This window comes from Lagenorhynchus albirostris, chromosome 11, assembly GCF_949774975.1.
Source record: "Lagenorhynchus albirostris chromosome 11, mLagAlb1.1, whole genome shotgun sequence".
Lineage (NCBI taxonomy): Eukaryota > Metazoa > Chordata > Mammalia > Artiodactyla > Delphinidae > Lagenorhynchus > Lagenorhynchus albirostris.
Genome location: NC_083105.1, coordinates 91,757,356 through 91,780,858, shown reverse-complemented (window position 1 = coordinate 91,780,858; position 23,503 = coordinate 91,757,356). Strand labels below are relative to the sequence as shown.

At 38.1% G+C, this 23,503-nt stretch overlaps 1 protein-coding gene across 2 annotated transcripts in view; it reads left to right on the top strand.

Annotated features, from left to right (window-relative positions):
- The window catches only part of DERA (deoxyribose-phosphate aldolase), a 115,641-nt gene that overhangs the window by 57,467 nt on the left and 34,671 nt on the right, over nt 1-23,503 (top strand). For both annotated transcript variants that reach the window (XM_060165352.1, XM_060165350.1), the window contains exon 6: nt 11,131-11,259. In XM_060165352.1, the coding sequence (XP_060021335.1) occupies nt 11,131-11,259 (129 nt within the window). The remainder of the gene's footprint in view (nt 1-11,130; nt 11,260-23,503) is intronic.

The following is a 23,503-nucleotide window of genomic DNA, read 5'->3' as shown; positions in this document are numbered from 1 at the left end:
AATGAGATATTCCAGCCAAAGCCACAGTATCTATCATTGTGTTGCATGCAGGTAGATCTTGAAAATCTTGACTCTGGGCAACAATTTATTTTTCTTATTCGCTTATTTTTAAAAAAGAAGGGTGGTAGAAAGAACATCTCTTAAAAGAAGTTAGGATTTTTCTTTGTTTTGGAGAGCTGTTAATCATAGTATCTTATGAGAAAAGCAATCTCTAAATCTATAGACACTTTTTGGGGAGGAATCACATAACCCATAATCTGTGCTTTCTGTTTTGAGGGTTGTTTATAAAAGAAGAAATCTGGAGATACTTACGGTAGCTGTATGCTTTTATTTTATTATTATTTTTTTTGATGCTATGATTCTTCAGAACTTCAAATACTATTGACAAAAATGTGTGTGTTTTATCTCTTGCAGGTTACTTTACTACCTCGTGTTTTAGCTCATCTCTGTTTTAGTCTTACAAGATTAATTAGTTGCTTTAGTGGATGAAAACTGTTCTTGAACATTTTGTGGCTTTTTTAGATTAAAAGGTTGCTGTATAATTTTATATTAAGTGTTTGACTGTACATATAATTATCTTAAGAGTTATTTTCAGGCCACTCATGTGCAGTGTTGAACATCTTTCCGGTACTCAAAAAATAATTGCTTAGATATGTTCGTTAACAATTATTTTTTAAGTGCCTTTGAATAGCATGAAATGTAAAGGGAAATCTGCTTCGTGGCTTTTAGATAGGAGATACTGTCTTTAAACACTTGGATTCTTACTCAGTTCATAATTCCTATACATGAAACCTTCACTAACATAGTTTTCTATGTCTACAGCAGTGCTTTTCCCAGAAAACTTAACAAGTTGCCAGCAGCCACAGAATTAGGAATTTGTTTTCCTTTTAGGTGGGAGCTGGAAAGAAAGAGGATAATTTTAGGTAGAGAAACGTAGAATGCTTTAGATGAGAGTTGCTGCTAACACGGGGAGGCAGAAGGTAGAGCCAGTGGTCGCCCTGTTTTGGATGCTGTTTAAAACTGATGCAGCGTGAGCCCCTCCACCCCTTGGATCAGCATCGTCATGCACACAGGCCATTCCCAGAGTGGCTGAGTTCTCTGAGTCCTACCAGGGACCACTCCACCAGCGCAGCCCCGCTTGTTGTTCCCACTGGCAGTGACAAGCTGAAGGTCAGGCTATGACCTCCGTTTCTCTTCCTCAGTGTAACACCAGTAGGAGGGATGAGATGGGACAGACAGGAGACCACACCTCTGCTGGTTGTGCCGTTGTATTGATTAAGCATCTACAATGTAATCCATCCTGGGTTTCTCGTATACCCACTCTTACTACTCCTGAAAAACCTCGTTACAAGTCAAAACATTTATTATCAGGTTTTTTAATGTGACATCACTATGCCAGCCACTTCTCTGCTGTGTGTGTTTTGTTAAATTTTGCATTATTCTGACTAATTTGCAGTCATGGTATTTGAATTCCATTTTCATTTGTCAGTCATCTTTTATAATAACCTTCCAAATTATTATTTTTCTGGTACGTGAAAGAATTGTTCTTTTTTTTTTTTAAGTGGAGAATTTTCTGTTTCTGTAATGTTTGAATTTTTAACAATGAATATGTACTATGAGTATGTGAGCAGAAAAATTAATAAATGCTCTAAGGAATATGTCATGATGTATGCAAAGACTTAACTATAAGGGTGTTTGCTGAAGTATTGTTTATAAGAGCAAAAAACCTGAAACCTTAAATATCCAATAATAGAAAGATGATTGAATACATTATTTACCACCATGCGATGGAAGATTGTACAGCCATTAAAAATTGTGCTACAGACCTGTATTTATTAATTTGGAAAGATGTCTATGATATATCAAAGGGAAAAAAAGCAGGTTATAAAATAATATGTGCCACATATAATCACGCTTTTTTTTTTTTTTTACAAAATAGTAGAATGGTTGATAGTTTCAAAAGCCCTCCCATGAGAAAAATACCTGGATGCTAAATAAATTACAACAGCATTTGTTGTAACTTTTTAACTTTCGTTTTTGAATAATTTAAAACTTACAGAAAAGTTACAGAAATAGTACACAAAACTCCTGTTTACTCTTCACTAAGATTCCCCAATTATAAAATTCTACCCCGTTTATCTTTTTGCCTTCCCTCCCTCTCTCTGTGTGTAGGCAGATAGATATCAATAGATAGATAGATAGATTGACAGAGATTTAGATATAATTTTTCTTCGAATTATTTGAGATGAAGTTGCAGAGCTCTTGATCCATTACTATTAAATACTTCAGTGTGTATTTCCTAAAAACAGGGACGCTCTTATACAAAGCCGCAGTGCACCATCAAAGTCCGGAAATTAGCACTATCATACTACCATTAAATCCACAGACTTCGTTCAGGTTTTGCAGATTATCCTAGTAATGTTTTAATTAGGTCCAAATTCAATTGTTACATGTCTCTTTGGGCTTCTTCAATCTGGAATAGTCCTCAATCTTTCCTTGTGTTTGAAGAATAGAGGTCTACTATTTTGTAAAGTGTACCTCAGTTCGGGTGTGTTGCATGTTTCCTCATGATTAGATTCAAGTTAGGTATTTTTGATAGGAATAACACTGAACTTTTGCTCTGTTCTTCTCAGTGCATTATTTCAGGAGTCCCAACATGTTGATTTGTCCCATTATTGATGATGTTACTTTTTTACTTGGCTAATATGGTTTCTGCCAAGTTTCTCCATTGTAAAATTAATAAGTATTTTGTATTTTAATAGGTAATTAACATCCATTATGAATGGAGATATTTTGAGACTATGTTAATATCCTGTTCCTTATCTAACTTTTACTCAGTTGTTTTAGTGTTCATTGATAATTCTTCGGTTATTACTCTCATAGTTGCCAAATGGTGATTTTCTAATTCCATCGTTTCTTCTGTACTTACTAGTTAGCATTACCTTCTCCTCCCTCCCTTTCTTCCTCTCTGTAAGAACCCGTGGATGCCTGTTTTACTCAGTTGGTTATAATCCGTTACTGTCACTATTGATTTTGGTCAAATTGTCCCAGCTATGGGGAGTGGCACCTGCTTCAGACTGGCTCCTCTGTCCCTTTGACATGTTTCTGTTTCTCTCTAAGACCTTCCTTGTAACTCTTATACAAGATATTTCCGGCTTACTTTCAGCTTTCTCTGCCCCAAGCTTGGAATCAGCCATTTTCCCAAGGAGCTCTGCTTCCTTTTATTAAAGACTGGTATTTAGAAACCAAGATCTGGGTGCCAGGTGTATTCATTGCTACAGGGTGGTTGTTTCTAGGCCTTCTCAGTGGAAAGCCCTACAAAATATGGGAATGTGTACAGTACACATACAAACACGCATACATCTGTCTATCTATCTATCTGTCTTAGAAACATGAGTTCGCACGGATAACTTCCATTACAAGCCAACAGCACATGGTTATTCTTGCTCTCTCCTTTTCTATGTTTATGCCTCTTTTTCTTGTCAGTGAGAAATTTTCCTCCCATTTTCATCAGTATAGTTACTTATTTGCTCAATTCCCTTGTATGTAACAGTCTCTCGACCCTGCAGGCTGTCTCCCTGGCCCAGTACTGCGTACTCAGGCCGGCTGTGCTTAACAAGTTTTCCAGAATTCCCAACCCTCACTGGTAAGAGCGTCCCTCAATGTGTAGACAACACTTTGAGAATTTTTGAAGGAAGATGCTTTGAAAACTTGGAGGATTTTTAATTCTTTTGGGTAATGATTCCTAATGAGGAATTTTTTGGAAGGAGGATCTCTTGGACTTATTACTTCACTTTTAATTTCCTCCACATATATAGTCCTGTAGCAATTATATAAATCTACTTCCTGCTGCTGTCCTTCCCTGCAAATGAGGAGGAAACCCACCCATTAGTTTTTTCATTGTTTTGCTTATTCATATTGAAAGGAAAGTGAAAGTTGATTTGATTATGATTTGAGATTGACAAGGTTACGTTTAAGCCATCAAGTTGCTTTGATTTGCATATGGCATTTATCTAGTTTCCAGGGTGACTATTACTGCAATGCCAGGTGTTCAAAGCTACCTGTACTACTTGTGGCTTCCATGGTTTGTGTTGGAGTGAAATGGTTTATTTATTTATTTTTTTTGTAAGTAAGATCTGTAAATTCTAAGTATATTTTTATAAGTATTAGGACAGTACTTGCTTTGATTTGTTTTTTAAAGTAATTTTTGGATTTCAGAAACTACATAAGGAAAAATATAGAAAACTAGTATGGAATAATTAAATGCTTAGCACATGCCTGGTACTCTTCTAGCTACATGTATTCTATTTAATCTTCCCCCAAATATGTGAGCAAACTGAAGCCCCCTAAGTAATTTAGGCTTAGAAAAATTGTAATTCCTACAAGTTTACATGACTAGCAAGTAGCCGAAACTGTCTTATACCAACAGTCTCTGCTATCCAAAGGAGCATGGGCGGCTCTGAGTTAAACAAAGCTAAAAGAAGTTTGTGATATAGTAAACTAGACTTCTGTTCTAGTGCCTCAAAGCGGTCGTATCTTATGTTCTTTGGGAAACGTAGATCATGGTGTCCTCTGCTTTTGTCAGTCCCTTTGTGCTCTGAACGTGATAAGCACTCAGCAGAAACTGTAACAGCATCACCACCACTACCAGCAGCAGGAGAACAAGTGACTGACGTTCCCTGATTGTTAACTAGGTGCTGGATACTGTCCTTAGGACTTTTAATGTATAGTAACCTATTTAATGCTCGAAATAACTCCACAAAATATGTGAACCTCTATTATCCCCATTTTATAGATGAGAAAACCAAGGCAACGGTTAAGTAATTTTGTGCAGATCAAACAACACATTAGTTTAGAACTAGGATCTGAATCCAGGCCGTCGGAGCACCCACACTGTTGCCCACTGCACCATACTTCCCCAGTCTTCTGTATGTGTTATACTGGAGTCGTGGGTTAAAAACTAATGAAAACAATTCTGATTAAGCTGAAAAGGGATTCATTAGGAGGATGTAGAGTAGCTCACTGAATCAGTGGGAAGCCTGGAGAACCAGGCTTAGAAAACAAGCAGGACCATGAAAGAGTGGGGAGCTGAGAATAAGCCAGCTGTGCCACAGGAAGAGTCTGCTTACAGGGCCACTGCCGGTGTTGCTTCCACCGGCCAGCACGGGTACCATGCTGCTGGCTGGTGGCCACTGGACTCTTGGATCGGCTGCCATTGCTGTTGCTGCAGTACTGATGAAAACCCCTATCTGTTCTTCATCTTTGCATCACTCAGTAAGATTCAAAGGACCAAGGAGAAGCATTCATTTGATGGAGCCCAGGCAACGCTTTAAAAAGGCCAGACCTGTTGTGTGCTTCTTGATGTAGTTGTCCTGGTATACTCTGGGCAGAATGGTAACAGAAACAAATAATGACTTTCCCAATGTTGATCTTTAAAGATTTAAGTTATTTGCTCAGAAAACCTTGATCCTGTTATGTGGTGAAATAGGTCAGTAAAATGATTTGAGGAGTTGGCAGTTAAAGAATCAGAAGGCACTAGTTCCATATTTGTTAAATCCAGTTAAGCTTGAAGTGACCATTTTTGGTTCATTCTGTTTGGATCATGGATTAAAAAGCGTAAACTCCAGGTGGCTGATAATTGAGTCATAAAATACATCTGTTTTTTCTGGTTAATTTTAACAGTAGGTGAAGAAATTCACTGGGTCAAAGGTAATATGTTTCAGAAAAAGGCTGGTGGTAATTTTGTTCATAAACATGCTCAGGATCAATGTTTTAAGAATTTTGCTATACAGGCCGAAGTTCACTTTAACAAATGCTGTGATAAAATATTTTCAAGCCTTGTCTGATGGCTCACTGGTTGTAAGCACTAATCCGTATAGCGAAATTTCGGTGCAGTACAAAGAGTTGGCTGGGTCAGGCCATGCAGCACGATTTGACTTTTATCACACAACACTTAGTGAAAACTCATTTTACTAGAATTCTGAGCTTGATGATTAAACTTTTTGAGTGCTTACAGTAAGACAGGCAATGTGTGAAGCACTGTATATATATCTTCTCTTTTAATCCTCATATAACCCTATAAAGTAAATATTGTTATTGACTCTTTAAGGATGGAAGTGAGCTGAGAGAAATAACTTGCCTGAGGTCACACAGGAAGTGACAGAGTTGGGTTTTAAATCCACATTGGTTTCACTCTTAAGCTTGCTTTTGATGGCAACATTGTACTAGGAAGAAAAATCATTAATTAAATCATAAGTTAACTGCACATTAGCCTTCTTCTTTTTTAAAAAAAATTTAATTTTATTTTTTTTTTTGTACAGCAGGTTCTTATTAGTCATCAATTTTATACATATCAAGTGTATACATGTCAATCCCAGTCGCCCAATTCATCACACCACCACCCCCATCCCCCTGCCGCTTTCTCCCCTTGGTGTCCATACGTTTGTTCTCTACATCTGTGTCTCAATTTCTGCCCTGCAAACCGGTTCATCTGTACCATTTTTCTAGGTTCCACATATATGCGTTAATATATGATATTTGTTTTTCTCTTTCTGACTTACTTCACTCTGTATGACCGTCTCTAGATCCATCCATGTCTCAACAAATGACCCTATTTTGTTCCTTTTTATGGCTGAGTAATATTCCATTGTATATATGTACTACTTCTGCTTTATCCATTCGTCTGTTGATGGGCATTTAGGTTGCTTCCATGACCTGGCTATTGTAAATAGTGCCGCAGTGAACATTGGGGTGCATGTGACTTTTTGAATTATGGTTTTCTCTGGGTATATGCCCAGTAGTGGGATTGCTGGATCATATGGTAATTCTATTTTTAGTTTTTTAAGGAACCTCCATACTGTTCTCCATAGTGGCTGTATCAGTTTACATTCCCACCAACAGTGCAAGAGGGTTCCCTTTTCTCCATACACTCTCCAGAATTTGTTGTTTGTAGATTTTCTGGTGAAGCCCATTCTAACTGGTGTGAGGTGATACCTCATTGTAGTTTTGATTATCATTTCTTTAATAATTAGTGATGTTGAGCAGCTTTTCATGTGCTTCTTGGCCATCTGTATGTCTTCTTTGGAGAAGTGTCTATTTAGATCTTCTGCCCATTTTTGGATTGGGTTGTTTGTTTTTTTAATATTGAGCTGCATGAGCTGTTTATATATTTTGGAGATTAATCCTTTGTCTGTTGATTCATTTGCAAATATTTTCTCCCATTCTGAGGGTCGTCTTTTCATCTTGTTTATGGTTTCCTTTGCTGTGCAAAAGCTTTTAAGTTTCATTAGGTCCCATTTGTTTATTTTTGTTTTTATTTCCATTACTCTAGCAGGTGGATCAAAAAAGATCTTGCTGTGATTAATGTCAAAGAGTGTTCTTCGGGGTTCCCTGGTGGCGCAGTGGTGGAGAGTCCGCCTGCCGATGCAGGGGACACGGGTTCGTGCCCCAGTCCGAGAAGATCCCACATGCCGCGGAGCGGCTAGGTCTGTGAGCCATGGCCACTGAGCCTGCGCGTCCGGAGCCTGTGCTCCGCAACGGGAGAGTCCACAACAGTGGAAGGCCCACGTACCCCCCCAAAAAAGAGTGTTCTTCCTATATTTTCCTCTAAGAGTTTTATAGTGTCTGGTCTTACATTTAGGTCTCTAATCCATTTTGAGTTTATTTTTGTGTGTGGTGTTAGGGAGTGTTCTAATTTCATTCTTTTACATGTAGCTGTCCAGTTTTCCCAGCGCCACTTATTGAAGAGACTGTCTTTTCTCCATTGTATATCCTTGGCTCCTATGTCATAGATTAGTTGACCATAAGTGCGTGGATTTATCTCTGGGCTTTCTAACTTGTTCCATTGATCTATGTTTCTGTTTTTGTGCCAGTACCATATTGTTTTGATTACTGTAGCTTTGTAGTATAGTCTGAAGTCGGGGGTCTGATTCCTCCAAGTCTGTTTTTTTCCCTCAAGACTGCTTTGGCTGTTCGGGGTCTTTTGTGTCTCCATACAAATTTTAAGATTTTTTGTTCTAGTTCCGTAAAAAAATGCCATTGGTAATTTGATAGGGATTGCATTGAATCTGTAGATTGCTTTGGGTAGTATAGTCATTTTCACAGTATTGATTCTTCCAATCCAAGAACATGGTATATCTCTCCATCTGTTGGTATCATCTTTAATTTCTTTCATCAGTGTCTTAAAATTTTTGTACCTACAGGTCTCTTGTCTCCTTAGGTAGGTTTCTTCCTAGGTATTTTATTCTTTTTGTTGCCATGGTAAATGGGAGTGTTTCCTTAATTTCTCTTTCAGATTTTTCATCATTAATGTACAGGAATGCAGGAGATTTCTGTGCATTAATTTTGTATCCTGCAACTTTGCCAAATTCATCGATTAGCTCTAGTAGTTTTCTGGTAGCATCCTCTATGTATAGTATCATGTCATCTGCAGTGACAGTTTTCCCTCTTCTTTTCCAATTTGTATTCCTTTTATTTCTTTTTCTTCTCTGATTGCCGTGGCTAGGACTTCCAAAACTATGTTGAATAATAGTCATGAGAGTGGAAATTCTTGTCTTGTTCCTGATCTTAGAGGAAATGCTTTCAGTTTTTCACCATTGAGAATGATGTTTGCTGTGGGTTTGTCGTATATGGCCTTTATTATGTTGAGGTAGGTTCCCTCTATGCCCACTTTTCTGGAGAGTTTTTATAATAAATGGGTGTTGAATTTTGTCAAAAGCTTTCTCTGAATCTATTGAGATGATCATATGGTTTTTCTTCTTCAATTTGTTAATATGGTGTATCACATTGATTGATTTGTGTATATTGAAGAATCCTTGCATTCCTGGGATAAAACCCACTTGATCATGGTGTATGATCCTTTTAATGTGTTGTTGGATTCTGTTTGCTAGTATTTTGTTGAGAATTTTTGCATCTATATTCATCACGGATATTGGTCTGTAATTTTCTTTCTTTGTAGTATCTTGGTCTGGTTTTGGTATCAGGGTGATGGTGGCCTCATAGAATGAGCTTGGGAGTGTTCCTTCCTCTGCAGTTTTTTGGAAGAGTTTGAGAAGGATGGGTGTTAGCTCTTCTCTAAATGTTTGATAGAATTCACCTATGAAGCCATCTGGTCCTGGACTTTTGTTTGTTGGAAGATTTTTAATCACAGTTTCAATTTCAGTGCTTGTGATTGGTCTGTTCATATTTTCTATTTCTTCCTGGTTCAGCCTTGGAAGGTTATACCTTTCTAAGAATTTGTCCATTTCTTCCAGGTTGTCCATTTTATTGGCATAGAGTTGCTTGTAGTAGTCTCTTAGGATGCTTTGTATTTCTGTGGTGTCTGTTGTAACTTCTCCTTTTTCATTTCTAATTTATCAATTTGAGTCCTCTCCCTCTTTTTCTTGATGAGCCTGGCTAATGGTTTATCAATTTTGTTTATCTTCTCAAAGAATCAGCTTTTAGTTTTATTGATTTGCTATTATTTTCTTTGTTTCTATTTCATTTTTTTTATTGATTTGCTATTATTTTCTTTGTTTCTATTTCATTTTTTTCTGCTCTCATCTGTATGATTTCTTTCTTTCTGCTAACTTTGGGTTTTGTGTTTTCTTCTTTCTCTAGTTCCTTTAGGTGTAAGTTTAGATTGTTTATTTGAGATTTTTCTTGTTTCTTGAGGTAGGCTTTTATAGCTATAAAGTTCCCTCTTAGAACTGCTTTTGCTGCCTCCCATAGGCTTTGGGTCACCGACTTTTCATTGTCATTTGTTTCTAGTTATTTTTTGATTTCCTTGAATTTTTTTTTTTTTTCTTTTGGCCACACAGCACAGCATGTGGGATCTTAGTTCCCCGACCAGGGGTCAAACCCCTGTCCCCTGCCGTGGAAGCACAGAGGCTTACCATTTGACTACCAGTGAAGTCCCTAGCCTTCTTGAATTTTTAGATCAAGAGATTTCCTTGTCGTTAGTTCTTAGTGGACAACTTTCTCTTTTTAGATTTGGTAACTCAATAAATGTCATTCCATCCAAGATTCATGCTCTGAGTTAAAAGAATATAAATTGTTATTGCCACATATTCTTTGGCTGTTTATACCATTCTCACATGTTGTCATATTGGATGTGTGGGTAAGATGATTTTGTCATAGTTTATGTGGGATGCACAGGGTAAGGTGGGAGGTGTGGCATCTCAGATGGTCTCTAATACTCAAAACTATTGATTATTAGGGATTTGTTAAACTATTCAATTCTTTCTTAAAAAGCCTGTGGGTGCCTCTTGGAGGCAACGAACACTGGACTTTACTGTGCATCTTGTAATAGAATCCTTGCCTTTATTTGTGTTCAGTTTTCTCTATCGAGGTTCAGGTTAAGTTCAAGTTTTCTAGGATTGAGAAGACAAGTTTTGTTTATCTTATTATAACTTTCATGGTTTGACTGAGTTTGCTGACTTGAGACTAATTTTTTTTTTTTTTTTAAATCCAGCTGCTTTCAGAGTCCTATATGGAGTTCTAGAAAGCCAAATGTGCTATTGGGGTCAGAGGTTAATAGATTCAACGCTGCATCTCTGAATTCCTCTACAGCTGGATTTGTGTACCTATATCCATCACTACCTGGCTCAACACTTTTTAGTCCGATATATAGACACATACCCTGGCAGATAGTGGGGCAAGCTCTTATGTCTTTATTACCATTAGCAGAGCTCTCAGGAAAGGCCTGCTTTACATTCCAACAAGAGAACTTACTTTGTGTGAATGTGAGAATTAATAAGGACCTGAGGATTTTTTTCTTCAGTTTGCAAAGTAGCATACCCCTGTGTATCTGGTAGATGGATTTCTTTTTTATTGTAAGTAACCATCATATGGAAGCAGTAAAAACTATTTGTAATTTCCACGTCATTATAATGATATTTTAAAAGCTCCATGGCTCAGGACCTTGGGCCACGGCATAGAAAGAGTTTCAGGATAGCAAACTAAGCGTTCCTTGTAACAGGATGTGAACTGCAACAGAATGCTTGAGGTGATATTAAATTGGGGCGATTTTTAGAAAGTGACAAATGGTTTATGTTTCCTAAATCTGAGATGGGTTCTACCAGCTCTGAACGGCTGCCAGGTTACATTATCACTTGCCTGCTTTGTAACTGCCTCAATTATTTCCTTCCCCAGCCCTGTATGATGAGATTCGTCAGTTTCGCAAGGCCTGTGGGGAGGCTCGTCTCAAAACCATCTTAGCAACAGGAGAACTTGGATCTCTTACGAACGTCTATAAAGCCAGTATGATAGCCATGATGGCAGGTAAGCCAGGTTTTATATTGAAATGATGGTATATACTGCATTGATGTTTTTAGAAGGAATAAGTGAGTCAGAGCATTTGGCTATTAGCTGCAAGTGCTGACCACTTGGAGTTTGTTCTGGTGGGGCGTCAGATACTTTATGAATACGTGTGCAGTGGGAAGTGTTCGCAAACTTGGCTTTCTTCCACGTTTTTTAGTGGCATTTTATCATTGCACTATCCTTGTAAGGCAGTAGATGGCTCTCTTGTTAGTGAATTGCCTTCTGTGTTATTCTTTGATTATTCATTCATCAACATATGTTAGACAGAAATTTCCTTAGCTGACTTCTTCCCCTCTGTGAATTTAGGGTTTGATTTTTCTCAGAGATCCATCTCCATACTGTCTAAGGCAGCCTGTGCTTTGTTTGTGTTAATTTTTTCTTCTTAAATTTAGGGCAGTGTCCTTGTTTTTTATATTTTGAAATGTAGCTTGACTTATTCTTTATCTTTACCAACAACATGTCTAGCCAGTCATACGCCCAAGCCTGAAACTTGGGAGTCCTGCTGGATTGCCTTTTCTTACCTTCATGTGAATCAGTGAACGATTCTCGGGAGTTCTACTTTTTTACCGTATCTAATACGTCCTCGCTCCATTCTGTGTGCTGCTCTCTTAGACCACTGTCACGCCCCACACGGATCACTTCCGGTCTCCTAACCAGTTTTCCATGTATCTACTTCCGTCCCCTTTCAGTCTGTTCTCCACACCGTTGCCAGAATGATCTCTTTAAAATGCCAGTTTGGTTATGGTACTGCTTGCTGAAAATCCTTCAGTGGCTCCCCTTCATTTTCAAGATACAATATAAATTCCTTCAGCCCGACTTTAAAAAAGGACCTTCCCAGGGAATTCCCTGGTGGTCCAGTGGTTAGGACTCCACACTTCCACTGCAAGGGGCTCAGGTTCGATCCCTGATCGGGGAACTAAGATGCTGCAAGCTGTGTGGCACAGCCAAAAAAATAAAAATAAAAAGGGTCTTTCTCCAGACCCTGCCTGTGCCTCTGCCATCGCCTCATTTTCCCTGCATACCATATGCTCCAGCTCTCTGGAATTAACCCGCTGTGCTCTGCACATGGCACCGTCCAATCCTTTGGAGTCTTTGTACCTGCGGTGTCCCTGCCTGGAATGCCTTTTGCCCAAATAACTCTTGAACATCTTTAGATTCAGCATAGTTGTCACTCTTCTCGAGGATATTTCCCCAATACGGCTTCCTCCCCCACCACTTGGTTTATTATCCCCTCTGCATGCCCTCATAGTGATCTGTTAAAACCTCTATCAGATACTATCCTGTGACTCAGTATTGGATTTTTAGGTGCCCTACTAGTGGCTCCATGTTTGGAAGATACGTGACTTCTCAGGTCTTAAATCTGAGCCGTTGTTGTGGTCACCCTCTAGATTTTTCTACTCGTGCACTTTTTGAAGACTCAGACGAAGCATCGTTCCCTGGAACTCTATCAGCCAACTAGGCATTAATGAAGCTGTTACTCTGGTCACTGCCGCTGTATCCAAAAGATCTCTGCTCTGCTTGTTTTATTTAGAGCGAAATCTCTGAAAACCCAAGGATAGGGAAGAGTGGATCACTTTAAAGAGTGGGTCATCAGTTATGTTGGCATTTCAGAGGCCCCCAGTAATAGAAGATGCTGCAACTCTCAGGAACCTGGGCAAAGCCCATTGGAGTCTTAGGTAGACAAGGAGCCTCCCTTTTCACGCTCCTCACCAGGACAAGGGAGTTAGCCCAGAATGCCGGGATCCAGGTCACAGTGAAAGTATATTCATTCTGGGCTGGCAGCCAACCCTGTCCTACTCCCTGCACCTACTGCATAGGATAGGAACATGGTATTAGGTCCTCGTGCTTGGACACTTCTGTTCCATCCTCCATCCCACCCATCACAGCCACAAACAGAAATGTGACTAGAAACACGCTCTCCCCTGTTCCTGTTGGCTTGTATCCACGTCCATGTCATTGTTTATCTCCTTCATTTCTTCATCTAATCAGTGTCTATTACTGTGAGTAATATAACTTTGTCTGTGAGGTGTTTTACTAGATACGTTATAATAATATTTCTTCACCTTCACACCAGCCCTGTAGTTGATGAAGAAACTTAAGATGGAGAGACTTGCCTAAGGTTCAAAGCTAATTGATCACATAAGTCATTATTTGAACCCAGGTCTTCTGGCTTCAGGTGTGTTGCTTTTTCAGTTGTAACGCAGCTGTCTCTCAAGGCACTGTGCTAGGTCTTATCATGAGTTAAAGGCACATCTTTGTGAAGTATCATGCGCTTCCTGGCCCACAGTTTATGCTTCCTATTTTGTTAAGAAGGTATATAACATAAACGAAGTATGTTTTGAAAGATTTTTTAAATTAAAAAAATTTATGGACTAAACTCATGTTTCATCCTATTTCTGTAGTATTTTTTAAAACTGTTTTTGTTTTCTTCAAAATCAACTTCACTGAGGTAAATTTACATTCAATAAAGTTCAAGTGTTAAGTGTATGATATGATGAGTTTTGACAATTTGTATATTCCGTCATACCAGAATATCCTTTGTTCCCTTTTGCAGTCAGTTCCACTCTTTCTACCTTCTGCTCCAGGTGCAATAACTGACCTGATTTTATCGCTATAGATTAGCTTGCCAGTTTTAGAACATTATACTTATATAGTATGTACTCTTTTGTGCTTGTTCCCCCTCCCCCACCCCCGAGGTAATAGCTGTGAGATCTGTCACGTTGTTCTATGTATGAGGAGTTTGCTTAGTGGCTTTTCATTGTACACATACATGAGTTGCTAAATTTGTTGGTCTGAAGTGTTTGTAATATTCTCTTGTTAGTCTGATATCTGTAGGGTCTATGGTTATGTATCCTTTTTTATTCCCGATATTGGTCATTTTTGTTTTCTGTTGTTATTGTTCTTTGTTTCATTTTGGTAGAAAATAGTCTTGCTAGGGGTCTGCCAGTTTTATTAGTCTTTTCAAAGAGTTCAAGTTGGTTGATCACACTTTTTAGATCTGATTTGCTTGGTTTCACTTTGGTGTCCTTTTTCTATTAATTGCTGAGAGGGCTGTTAAAATCTCCAGATATGATTGTGGATCTGCATACTTATCCTTTTAGTTTTGTCAGCTTTTTCTAGCTTTATTATGGAGCTCTGGAGCTCTGTTGTTAAGTATAGACACTTTTAGGATTGGTATGTTTACCTGTTGAATTAGCATATTCATCATTATGACATGTCCCTTGTTATCTCTGGTACTAGACCTTTGTCTGAATGTTCACTTTGTCTAATTTTTTTTTTTTTTTTGCGGTACGCGGGCCTCTCACTGCTGTGGCCTCTCCTGTTGCGGAGCACAGGCTCCAGACGCACACGCTCAGTGGCCATAGCTCACGGGCCCAGCCGCTCTGCGGCATGTGGGATCTTCCTGGACCGGGGCACGAACCCGTGTCCCCTGCATCGGCAGGCAGACTCTCAACCACTGCGCCACCAGGGAAGCCCCCACTTTGTCTAATATTAATCTAGCCACACCGGCTTTCTTGTGCTTATACCATTTGCATGGTATATCTTTTTCCCATCCTTTTATTTTCAACCCATCTGTGGTTATATATTTAAAGTTATCCCTTAGAGACAGATTTTTAAAAAATTCATTGTGGTATTCTCTGCTTTTTAATTGAAATGTTTTGTCCATATACACTTCACATAATTATTGATATGATAGGATTTAACTGTATCATCTTGCCATTTGCTTCCTCCTTGTTCTGATCTATTTTTGTTCCTCTTTTCCTGCCACCTTTTGGGTTCATCAGATACAGCACTTCATTTTTATTTTTTTATTGGCTTTTTATCTACAACCTCTTTGTATTTTTCTAGTAGTTGCTCTAGCAAATTACAGTGTGCATTCTTAACTTACAACAGTCTGCTTAGAATTAACATTACACATGTACCATAGAGATAGTGCAAGTTTGGGTCCAGACCACTGCAATGAAGCGAATATTGCAATAAAGCAAATCACATGAATTTTTTGGTTTCCCAGTTCATATAAAAGTTATGTTTACACTGTACTATAATCTATTAAGTGTACTATAGCATTATGTCTAAAAAAATGTATACATACCTTAGTTAAAAAATACTTTATTGCAAAAAATGCTAACCATCATTTGTGCCTTCAAAGAGTTGTAATGTTTTTTTGCAGTAGTAACATCAAAGATTTCTGATCACAGATCACTGTAACAAATATAATAGTAATGAAAATTTTTGAAATATTTCAAGAATTACCAAAATGTGGCACAGAGACAGAGAGTGAGCAACTGCTGTTGGAAAAATGGTGCCAACAGACTTGCTTGTTGCAGGGTTGCCACACACCTTCAATTTGTAGAAAATGCAATATCTGTAAAGTGTAATAATGCAAAGCGCAGTAAAGCAAAGCACAATAAAATAAGGTATGCCTGTATTCCACTTTACACTTCAAATGGCGCAAATGTAAAAACCTTACAGCAGTTCCATTTGCACCCTCATTAGTCCTTTGAATTATTTTAATGTACTTCTTCTTCCAACTATTTATAAACTATTCCTCAAAGTGATGTGATTTTTGTTTTGACAGTCATTTGTCTTTTAAGGAAATTAAAAGGAAAAAAACTAAGTAAAACTAGTCTTTTACATGTCATTTCCATCTTTTATCCTTCCTGTAGTCTGCTGGTGATTAATTCTCTCAGATTTTGTTCATTGGAAAATGTCTTTATTTCACTCCCATTTTTCAAGGATGGTTTGCTGAATATAGAGTTTCAGGTTACAGTTTTATTTTTATTTCAGCGCTTAACCATATCATTCCATTTCTTGGAATTCTATTTCTTCTTGTTATAAGTAATGTTTTATCAAATACCCAGTCAGTATTTTCTTTTTATCTTTGTTTTTCACTAATTTGACTGTGAGGTGCCTAAGTGTGGGTTTCTTTGTATTCATCCTGCTTGTAGTTTGCTGAGCTTCTTGGATTTGTAGGTTGTTGTTTTAGGACTTCTCTGCCCCACTCTCTTTCCTTCTAGGACCCAAGCACCTGAGTGTTAGATATTGTCTCACAGCTTACTGGCGCCTGTTCATTTTAATTTTAATCTTTCTCCCCCGCCTCTGTTTTTCTGTGTGGCTAATATACGTGGATCTTTCTTCAAGTTCATTGACCCTTACTTTCCACCTAAAATTTACTTTTATGCCCATCCATTGAAATTTATGCTCCTGAACATTTTTAGTTTTAGAATCCATTTATTCTTTTTTAGAATTCTAATTTTTCTGCTATTTCCCATTTTTTCACTCATTGAGATCATTCTTTCTTTAAAATCCTTGAACATATTTGTAACAGCTGATTAAAGTCCTTGTCTGCTTATTTGTATATCTTAATTATCTTAAGGTCTGTATCTTGAGCTGCCAATTTCCCAATGCCTAAAAATAGTTGCCTTATGTATTTTGCTCAGTTATATAGTTATTTATAGCAGGAGGGCAAGTCTGGTAACATTTCTTCTCTCATGTCTGGAATTCTTCATGGCTTTTGTTTTCCCATTAATTTAGCATCATAAATCTCAAAAGGAAAGGGGTTTGTCATTTACATTCATAATAATTTTTATCTTACAATTTTGATAGCCATTTCGATTATTCTCTCAAACACAGTTCTCTAAGGAGAGAAAGGTGGAAATACATAACTACGTTAGTCTAGTATCATACATCATTGTAAGTAAAATCTTAGCCAGGGTGTGTTTATATTTTTGCTCAGATAAGTGATTCGTAGCCTACTTTTGGTTTATTCTTGTTTAGGAATCTCTCAGAATGTTTTAGGGGAAGGAGCCATGTTCACAGGAGTTAGAAGACCTGGACTCTTGCTCTATCCTGCAGAATTTGTGACCTTGAACACATAAATTAATCTGAGTATAATTTCAGATGAAGTAATGTATGTGACCTGTGGTGTAACTGTAGGAGGTGAAAGCTATTGAGCTGGATCACATTCTGTACTGATCCCAAAGCTTCCTGTATTCGTAGGATTGTTCATTGAGTCTTACATATGAACTTGTTTTGCTGGCTTTTGACTCTGTCTTAAAAAAGAAAGGTGCAAAGAATATCTGATTCGTCGAGGATCGCAGTTAGACGTGGCCCAGTTCCTTTTCCTTACGGCACAGTTCTTAGCCATGGTTGTCATTGCTCCTGATTCTTTTACAGTGGAAGCGGGAGCAGCCGCCTCAGCTCTTCAGACACGTATACGGTCACTTATTCAGCAGCCACAATGATCCAGAACCGAGCCAGGAACCAGAAAAAAATAAGTCAATAAAACGTTTTGCATAGATGAAATAGATGTGATATAGTATATAATACAACAGTAATGATAGGTAACATTTCTTGAGCATTTACCGTGTGACAGGTACTATTTTAAGAGCTTCATATATATTTACATTTAACCTTCACAACAACTCTACGAGGTAGGTGCTCTTCTATGGTAAAATAAGAACATCAGTTAAAAGGATATCTTTGCTGCTCTTCTGTACGGTCATTTTTGCTATTTGTAAACATCCCAGGTATTTCTGTCTTTGTTATATCATTTTCTGTATCTGTTATAGCCTTCTCCCCTCCTGTTAGCTGTTTTTAAAGATTTAAGTGAACTTTTCCTACTCTGTCAAATCTCTCTATTATCCTTTAAAGGCAGAATTAATTGTTCATACTGTCCTTCTCTTAGATATATAATACCAGGAGAATTAATACTGGTATATAAATACCAGTAGCATTTGTCATCTAGTATCACCATCAGTTGTTTTACCTCTTAGTTTTTTTTATAAAACTATGAACCTCCTTGAGGCCAAGAATTATCTTACTTATCTGTATTCCCCTTTGATTGCTACCCTGCCTGACATCTAGGAGAGCCTAAGGAAATATTTTGGAATACACCAATGAGTCAGTGAGAAAGACAGACAGAGGTAAGGAAGAGTGAAAATAGGCAAAGTGAAATTAGATTAGATTAGGTCTAGATTCATCTTCCCAGATGTGCCACCACCTTGTAGAGTTTGGACATGTTATTTTGAGAGTTTTTATTTTAATTGAAAAAAAGATAGAAAATGTATACCTTTGACGAGATTATATATACAAAGTATGGCTTAGGCAATCCAAGCAGTGGTATGATGTATAAAAGTTTTGTAGGATTCTCAGAAAGTTCTAGAAGCAAGGAAAAGACCAAGGAGAACTTTTTGCCTTGGCTTTTTGGTCATTGAAAATGGATCTTACTTTTACATTAGTGGAAATGTGGTGAGAGAAATATAAATAAAGGAGAAGGTGAGGTGGGAATAAACGGTTTGAAGGGAAAATAATCAGGGAAGAGAAACGAGAGCCATATTTTTTTCATCAAACAAGCCAAGAACAAGGTGATAGGAAGTAAGATAGAAAGGGAAACATGCTTATAGAAAAGAGAAGTCAAAAGCTGACCTGCTAAGGGATTTCAGCCCAGCAAATGCACACATTAAGAATAATGCCGGAATGTAGAAAAGTGGCTTTATCTTTCAGTAGCCTGGACTGTTTGCACACATGCAACAGCTAACAAGCTCTGCTCTGAAGTTATGCTAGACCTTATCTTTGGAAATAATGCAGGCATGATAAATAAGGTTGGAGTAGAAAAGCACTAAAGATGCAATCATAATGTCATCAGGTTTGAATTGCTGATGAAGATCTGTGGGAAGAGTACTAACATAAAAATATGGGGCTTGAGAAAAGCAGACCTTGAAGGGAATGCAAAATGAGTTTTGAACTTGGCTGGGATTTTGTAACATATAGGAAATGAAAAATGAAAAAAGTAGGAACCAGGGGAGGGAATACTCGAAATTCAACCCAATAAGATCAAAGTAATACAGAAACAATGAGATGAAGCAAAGAAATAGACAAAAATAGGAGGGAAGCCATTAAGTAAATAAAATAAAGGGGGAAAATAGTGGGAAACTTGCTATGACTAAAGGAAACCAAAATCCTAAAAAGTGCTGTGATTAATAGCAAATTAACATCTAAGATTTTTTTAAAAACATTTAAAAAATTTAAAAATATGAACCAAATAGTAGAATAAAAGACCGTGTAGATTTATTTTTCTAAAGATTGTCAGAAGTCACACTGAGTCCTTCATCTTAGGCTGCAAATCTTTGTATTCTCAAGGAGTATTGATCCAGATGGCACATACAGACCCCTGGGGTGTTCCAGCCTGTTTTTTTTTTGTTTGTTTGTTTTTGTTTTTGAAGTAAGATCTTGCCTTTCATAGGAAAGCATTTAATTTATGAAAAAGTATGCTTCAGTTGAAAGTTTATCACAGGGGAAAGCAGAAGAATATAGATGTGCATTAGGTTAAGAGGTAAAGAATTTAAAGTGTAAATTTATTTACAGTTCCTTAAACTAGCCCTGAAAATTAAACCACTTACAGGGTAAAAACTAATTAACTTGCCATCTCATTCAAGGAGTCAATTTAAATTCAAGGCCCCAAGCAAAAATATCAGAAAGTTTACCTTCACTCACCCACGCCCTCCCCATCCTTTCTTGAGTGCAAAGTAAAAAACTGCAGAAGAGAGGAGTTATCATGTTTTCTGGCCTCCCAGCAGTACAGGAACTACTGATGGTGCATTTTGGTCTATGCATGTCATTTTTATAAAAGGTTAAGTCTATACATTTAAGCATAAAGCATTTTCTGTGGCTCTTCACGGCTGGGCTTCTGGAGGGAAAAAAAAAAAAGGGAAAGCTTGAAAGCTTAGTTTTTTGTGTGTTGTATACTAGCCTGTGTAAAATTTTACTGTGTGAAATTTTTTTAAAATGTAACCCACCTTATTCCAAAAGCACATGACTGCCTTCTACAGACCTGGCTTTGCCTAGAGAAGTTCCCGGCACAAAGGCTCGCACATAACAAGTGCCTAGAAAATGCTCATTGATGGGTTAGGTTATCAGGTACAAGGACATCAATAGATACCTTTGTAAACAACATGCATAAAATTCATTTTTTTAAAGAAATTTGTATTTTCTCAGCAAAAGAATAAGGGATTTTTCTTAATGAAATTCTGGTATACGACATAGAGGTGAGACCTATAGGTAGTTGCTCATGTCTCTGAGATTCTGTTATTCATTTGTCTTTAATTCCTAACACGTTAACTTTTGTTACTTACTCTTTAATGTCTGTGCCAGGTAGTTACTGATCTTTTAGCAAACTCTTAAATGCTGGGAAATTGGAATCCTCAAATGGGTCCCTCAGTACTTTGTACCAGGTAGATACTTGATAAACATATTTGTTGAATGATTTCGTGAATAAAGGTTAGCAAATCATGTGAAGTTAGTAGTTTACTGAATTCTTTTTGCGGTTGTTTTAAGAGGGAAGTAGGGGAGGTACCTTATCAGTGTTGAGTGGCTGGAGACCTGAAGCTCGGAAGTTAAGTGACGAGACCAAGGCCACGCATTTAGGACGTGGCAGGATTCTGGAGGACTCTGGAGTCCAAATTCCATGCTTTAGTTATCGTGCAGTTCTGCTCTCCACCCTGCAGTTGATCTGAATCATGTAAGATACGTTTAAGCTGTGTCTAACCTTTGGAGGCACAGATGGCTTTCTGGAGTCACTGAATGAGATTTATATATTGAGCTGTACTTTTCTATTGAGGACAAGAAAAATAAGACAATAGACCGTTTGGAGAAAAACTCTAGGGGGTGGTGGACATGAAGTACACATGAAAGAGCAAGTTGAAAGCAAGCCTAGAGCCCCGCCTGTGATGGGCCCACAGCAAATCCTCGTTGAAATGAAAAGGAAAGTTGCAAGAGGACCCTGACCTCAGGCAGCTTCCACTGTAATTTTGTGTCCACCTGCGCTGCTGATGGTTCCATGATGATACACTTGGCACGTGAGCAGGGTCATGCTTACCAACTGCTACTTGAGTTCTGTACTAAGGTTTTTGTTTGCTTTCAGATTCCCCTCCCTGGGGTGCCCAGGGAACAGCCAGGGAGTGACAGTGGAAGTGGACCTTTTTCTTGTCCACCTGAGGAAGGAGAAGGAGAGAGGACAAGGCTGAGGACAGTGTAAGAATGAAGGAGCAGAGGGATGAGGTGAAAGGGTGCAGAGGACGGGAATGGTATTGGAGCGTGTGGTATTGGAGCGTGGGATGAGGGAAGTTGAAACCTTCCCATGAAGAGTGATGCAAAAGATAGGGGCGCCTTATTTAGGAGAAGCACGATCATTGGGGCTGTGGTATTGTGTTCAAATACTTGTACACACGTATATACACAAAAAATGATGAAAAAGCATGATTGTTATCTATTACTCCAAGGTAGGAGGGCTGGGACCATCATTTAGAAGTTATAGGAAGATGGATTTTGGCCTGGTATAAAGCAGCGTTTTGTTAAAGTTCAGGTATTCTGGAACTTGGATGGGCCACGTCAGGAGGTAGGAGGTGTTCAAAGCACAGGCTGGGCGACAGCCCGATGGAGCCAGTGTTAGATACATGATACGCAGCAACCATTGGGGTGCTTTCTGCTTTGGAGTCAAGTGTGATCCTAGAAGAAGAAACGTTTTATGTGAATCTTTGGACTTAAACATTAAATGTGATCCTTTGGAGTCGAGTCTGATCCTAGAGGAGAAAAATATGTTACACGCACGCACACACACAGGTTGTGTGTGTATGAGAAATTTCTGGGTAGATTTCAAGCCAGGATAGACAGGGCCCCCAAATATGGAATTAATGGGAAAAGAGGGAGGGTGTTGGTTTTCTAGGATTGCCGTAACAAAGTACCTCAAACTCGGTGGCTTAAAACAACAGACATTTATTCTCATGGTTCTGGAGGGTAGACGTCCAAAATCAAGGTGTCCACAGGGCCGTGCTGCCTCTGAAATCTGTAGCGGAGAATCCTTTCTTGCTAGAAAGCTTCTGGTGCTGGCTGGCAGTACTTGGCATTCCTTGGCTTATAGAGGCATCACTCCAATCCCTGCTTCCATCATCACATGGTCATCTTCTCCCTGTGTATTTCTGCATCTCTTCTCTTCTTATAAGGACATCCACCACGTAATGGCCCACCTTACTTAGTAAGACCTTACCTTTACTTAAGTAATTGCGTTTGCAATGATGCTATTTTCAAATAGGTCACTTTCTGAGGTACTGGGGTTTGGAACTTCAGCATATATTTTTAGGGGGCACAGTTCAACCCATAACAAGAGAAGTGGGGTTCTTGCACTGTGGTTCTGTTATTTCCTGTAAAGACCTGAAGAAGTTCGAGAAAAATACTTTGAGTCAAACCAGCAAACTTAAATTCAGGTACAAAAGATTGATTTTTCCCTCTAAGCAATGTTGGTTGGCTTTGTGGATAGGGGAAATCTAGTAGATATTAAATATTTTTATCTGCAAAAAGCATTTGGTAAGGTTCTCAATGGGAGATTAATGGCTAAAATAAAGAATGAGGCATTAGGAGATAAATTTGCTTATGAGCAAGAGACAGAGACTAACAGTAGAAGGAAACACTTTTTAGATTGGAAAGGAGTGACATACAGCACAAGCCAGGAATCAGTTTTGGGACCTATGGGTTTTTCACTTTATTTTTATTGGACTTTGTAATAAAAATACAGATCTTCAAACAGTCCAAGACACAGAGTGAGTAATACTACAAGCATCGGTAATCCAAAGTTATTATGTATCATAAACTAAATGACTGATAATAAATACTGACACAAGACTACACAATGTGCTGTAATATTATAAAATGGAGCAAGCAGTTCTCCTGTATTCTCTTTTCTTCTGCATTTCTTTGTTTTTCAAAAAATATTTGCAAGTTTCTAGGTTTACTTTATAAGCCAAATCAATGAAAAAAAATATTTTAAACTTGGAAAGATGTGTTAACTAAGAGAAAAATTGGTTGAAGCAAGACAAAGGTTATAATGCCATCCCTAGAATAAAGAAATTAGGGACCCTGTATGTTAAATTGCTCAGTGAGCTATTGAACAAAAAGATTTCAGGAGCGAGGGGGCGTTATTGAAATCATCAGCTTATTCTGCAGTCATGGCTTTAATGGAAGCATGTGCAAAAAAGTCATTGTTAGAATGATAAAACTACATATCTGAGGGAGTGAAATATCATAGTATGGAAACTTTTTTCTTTTCCTTTTTAAAAATTTGAACATAATGGCTCTAAAAAAAAAATCTATAAAATTGAGTGATTGTATATGTAACTTTTGTCCTCCCAGGAACTAGTTGAGTATGTGGGAA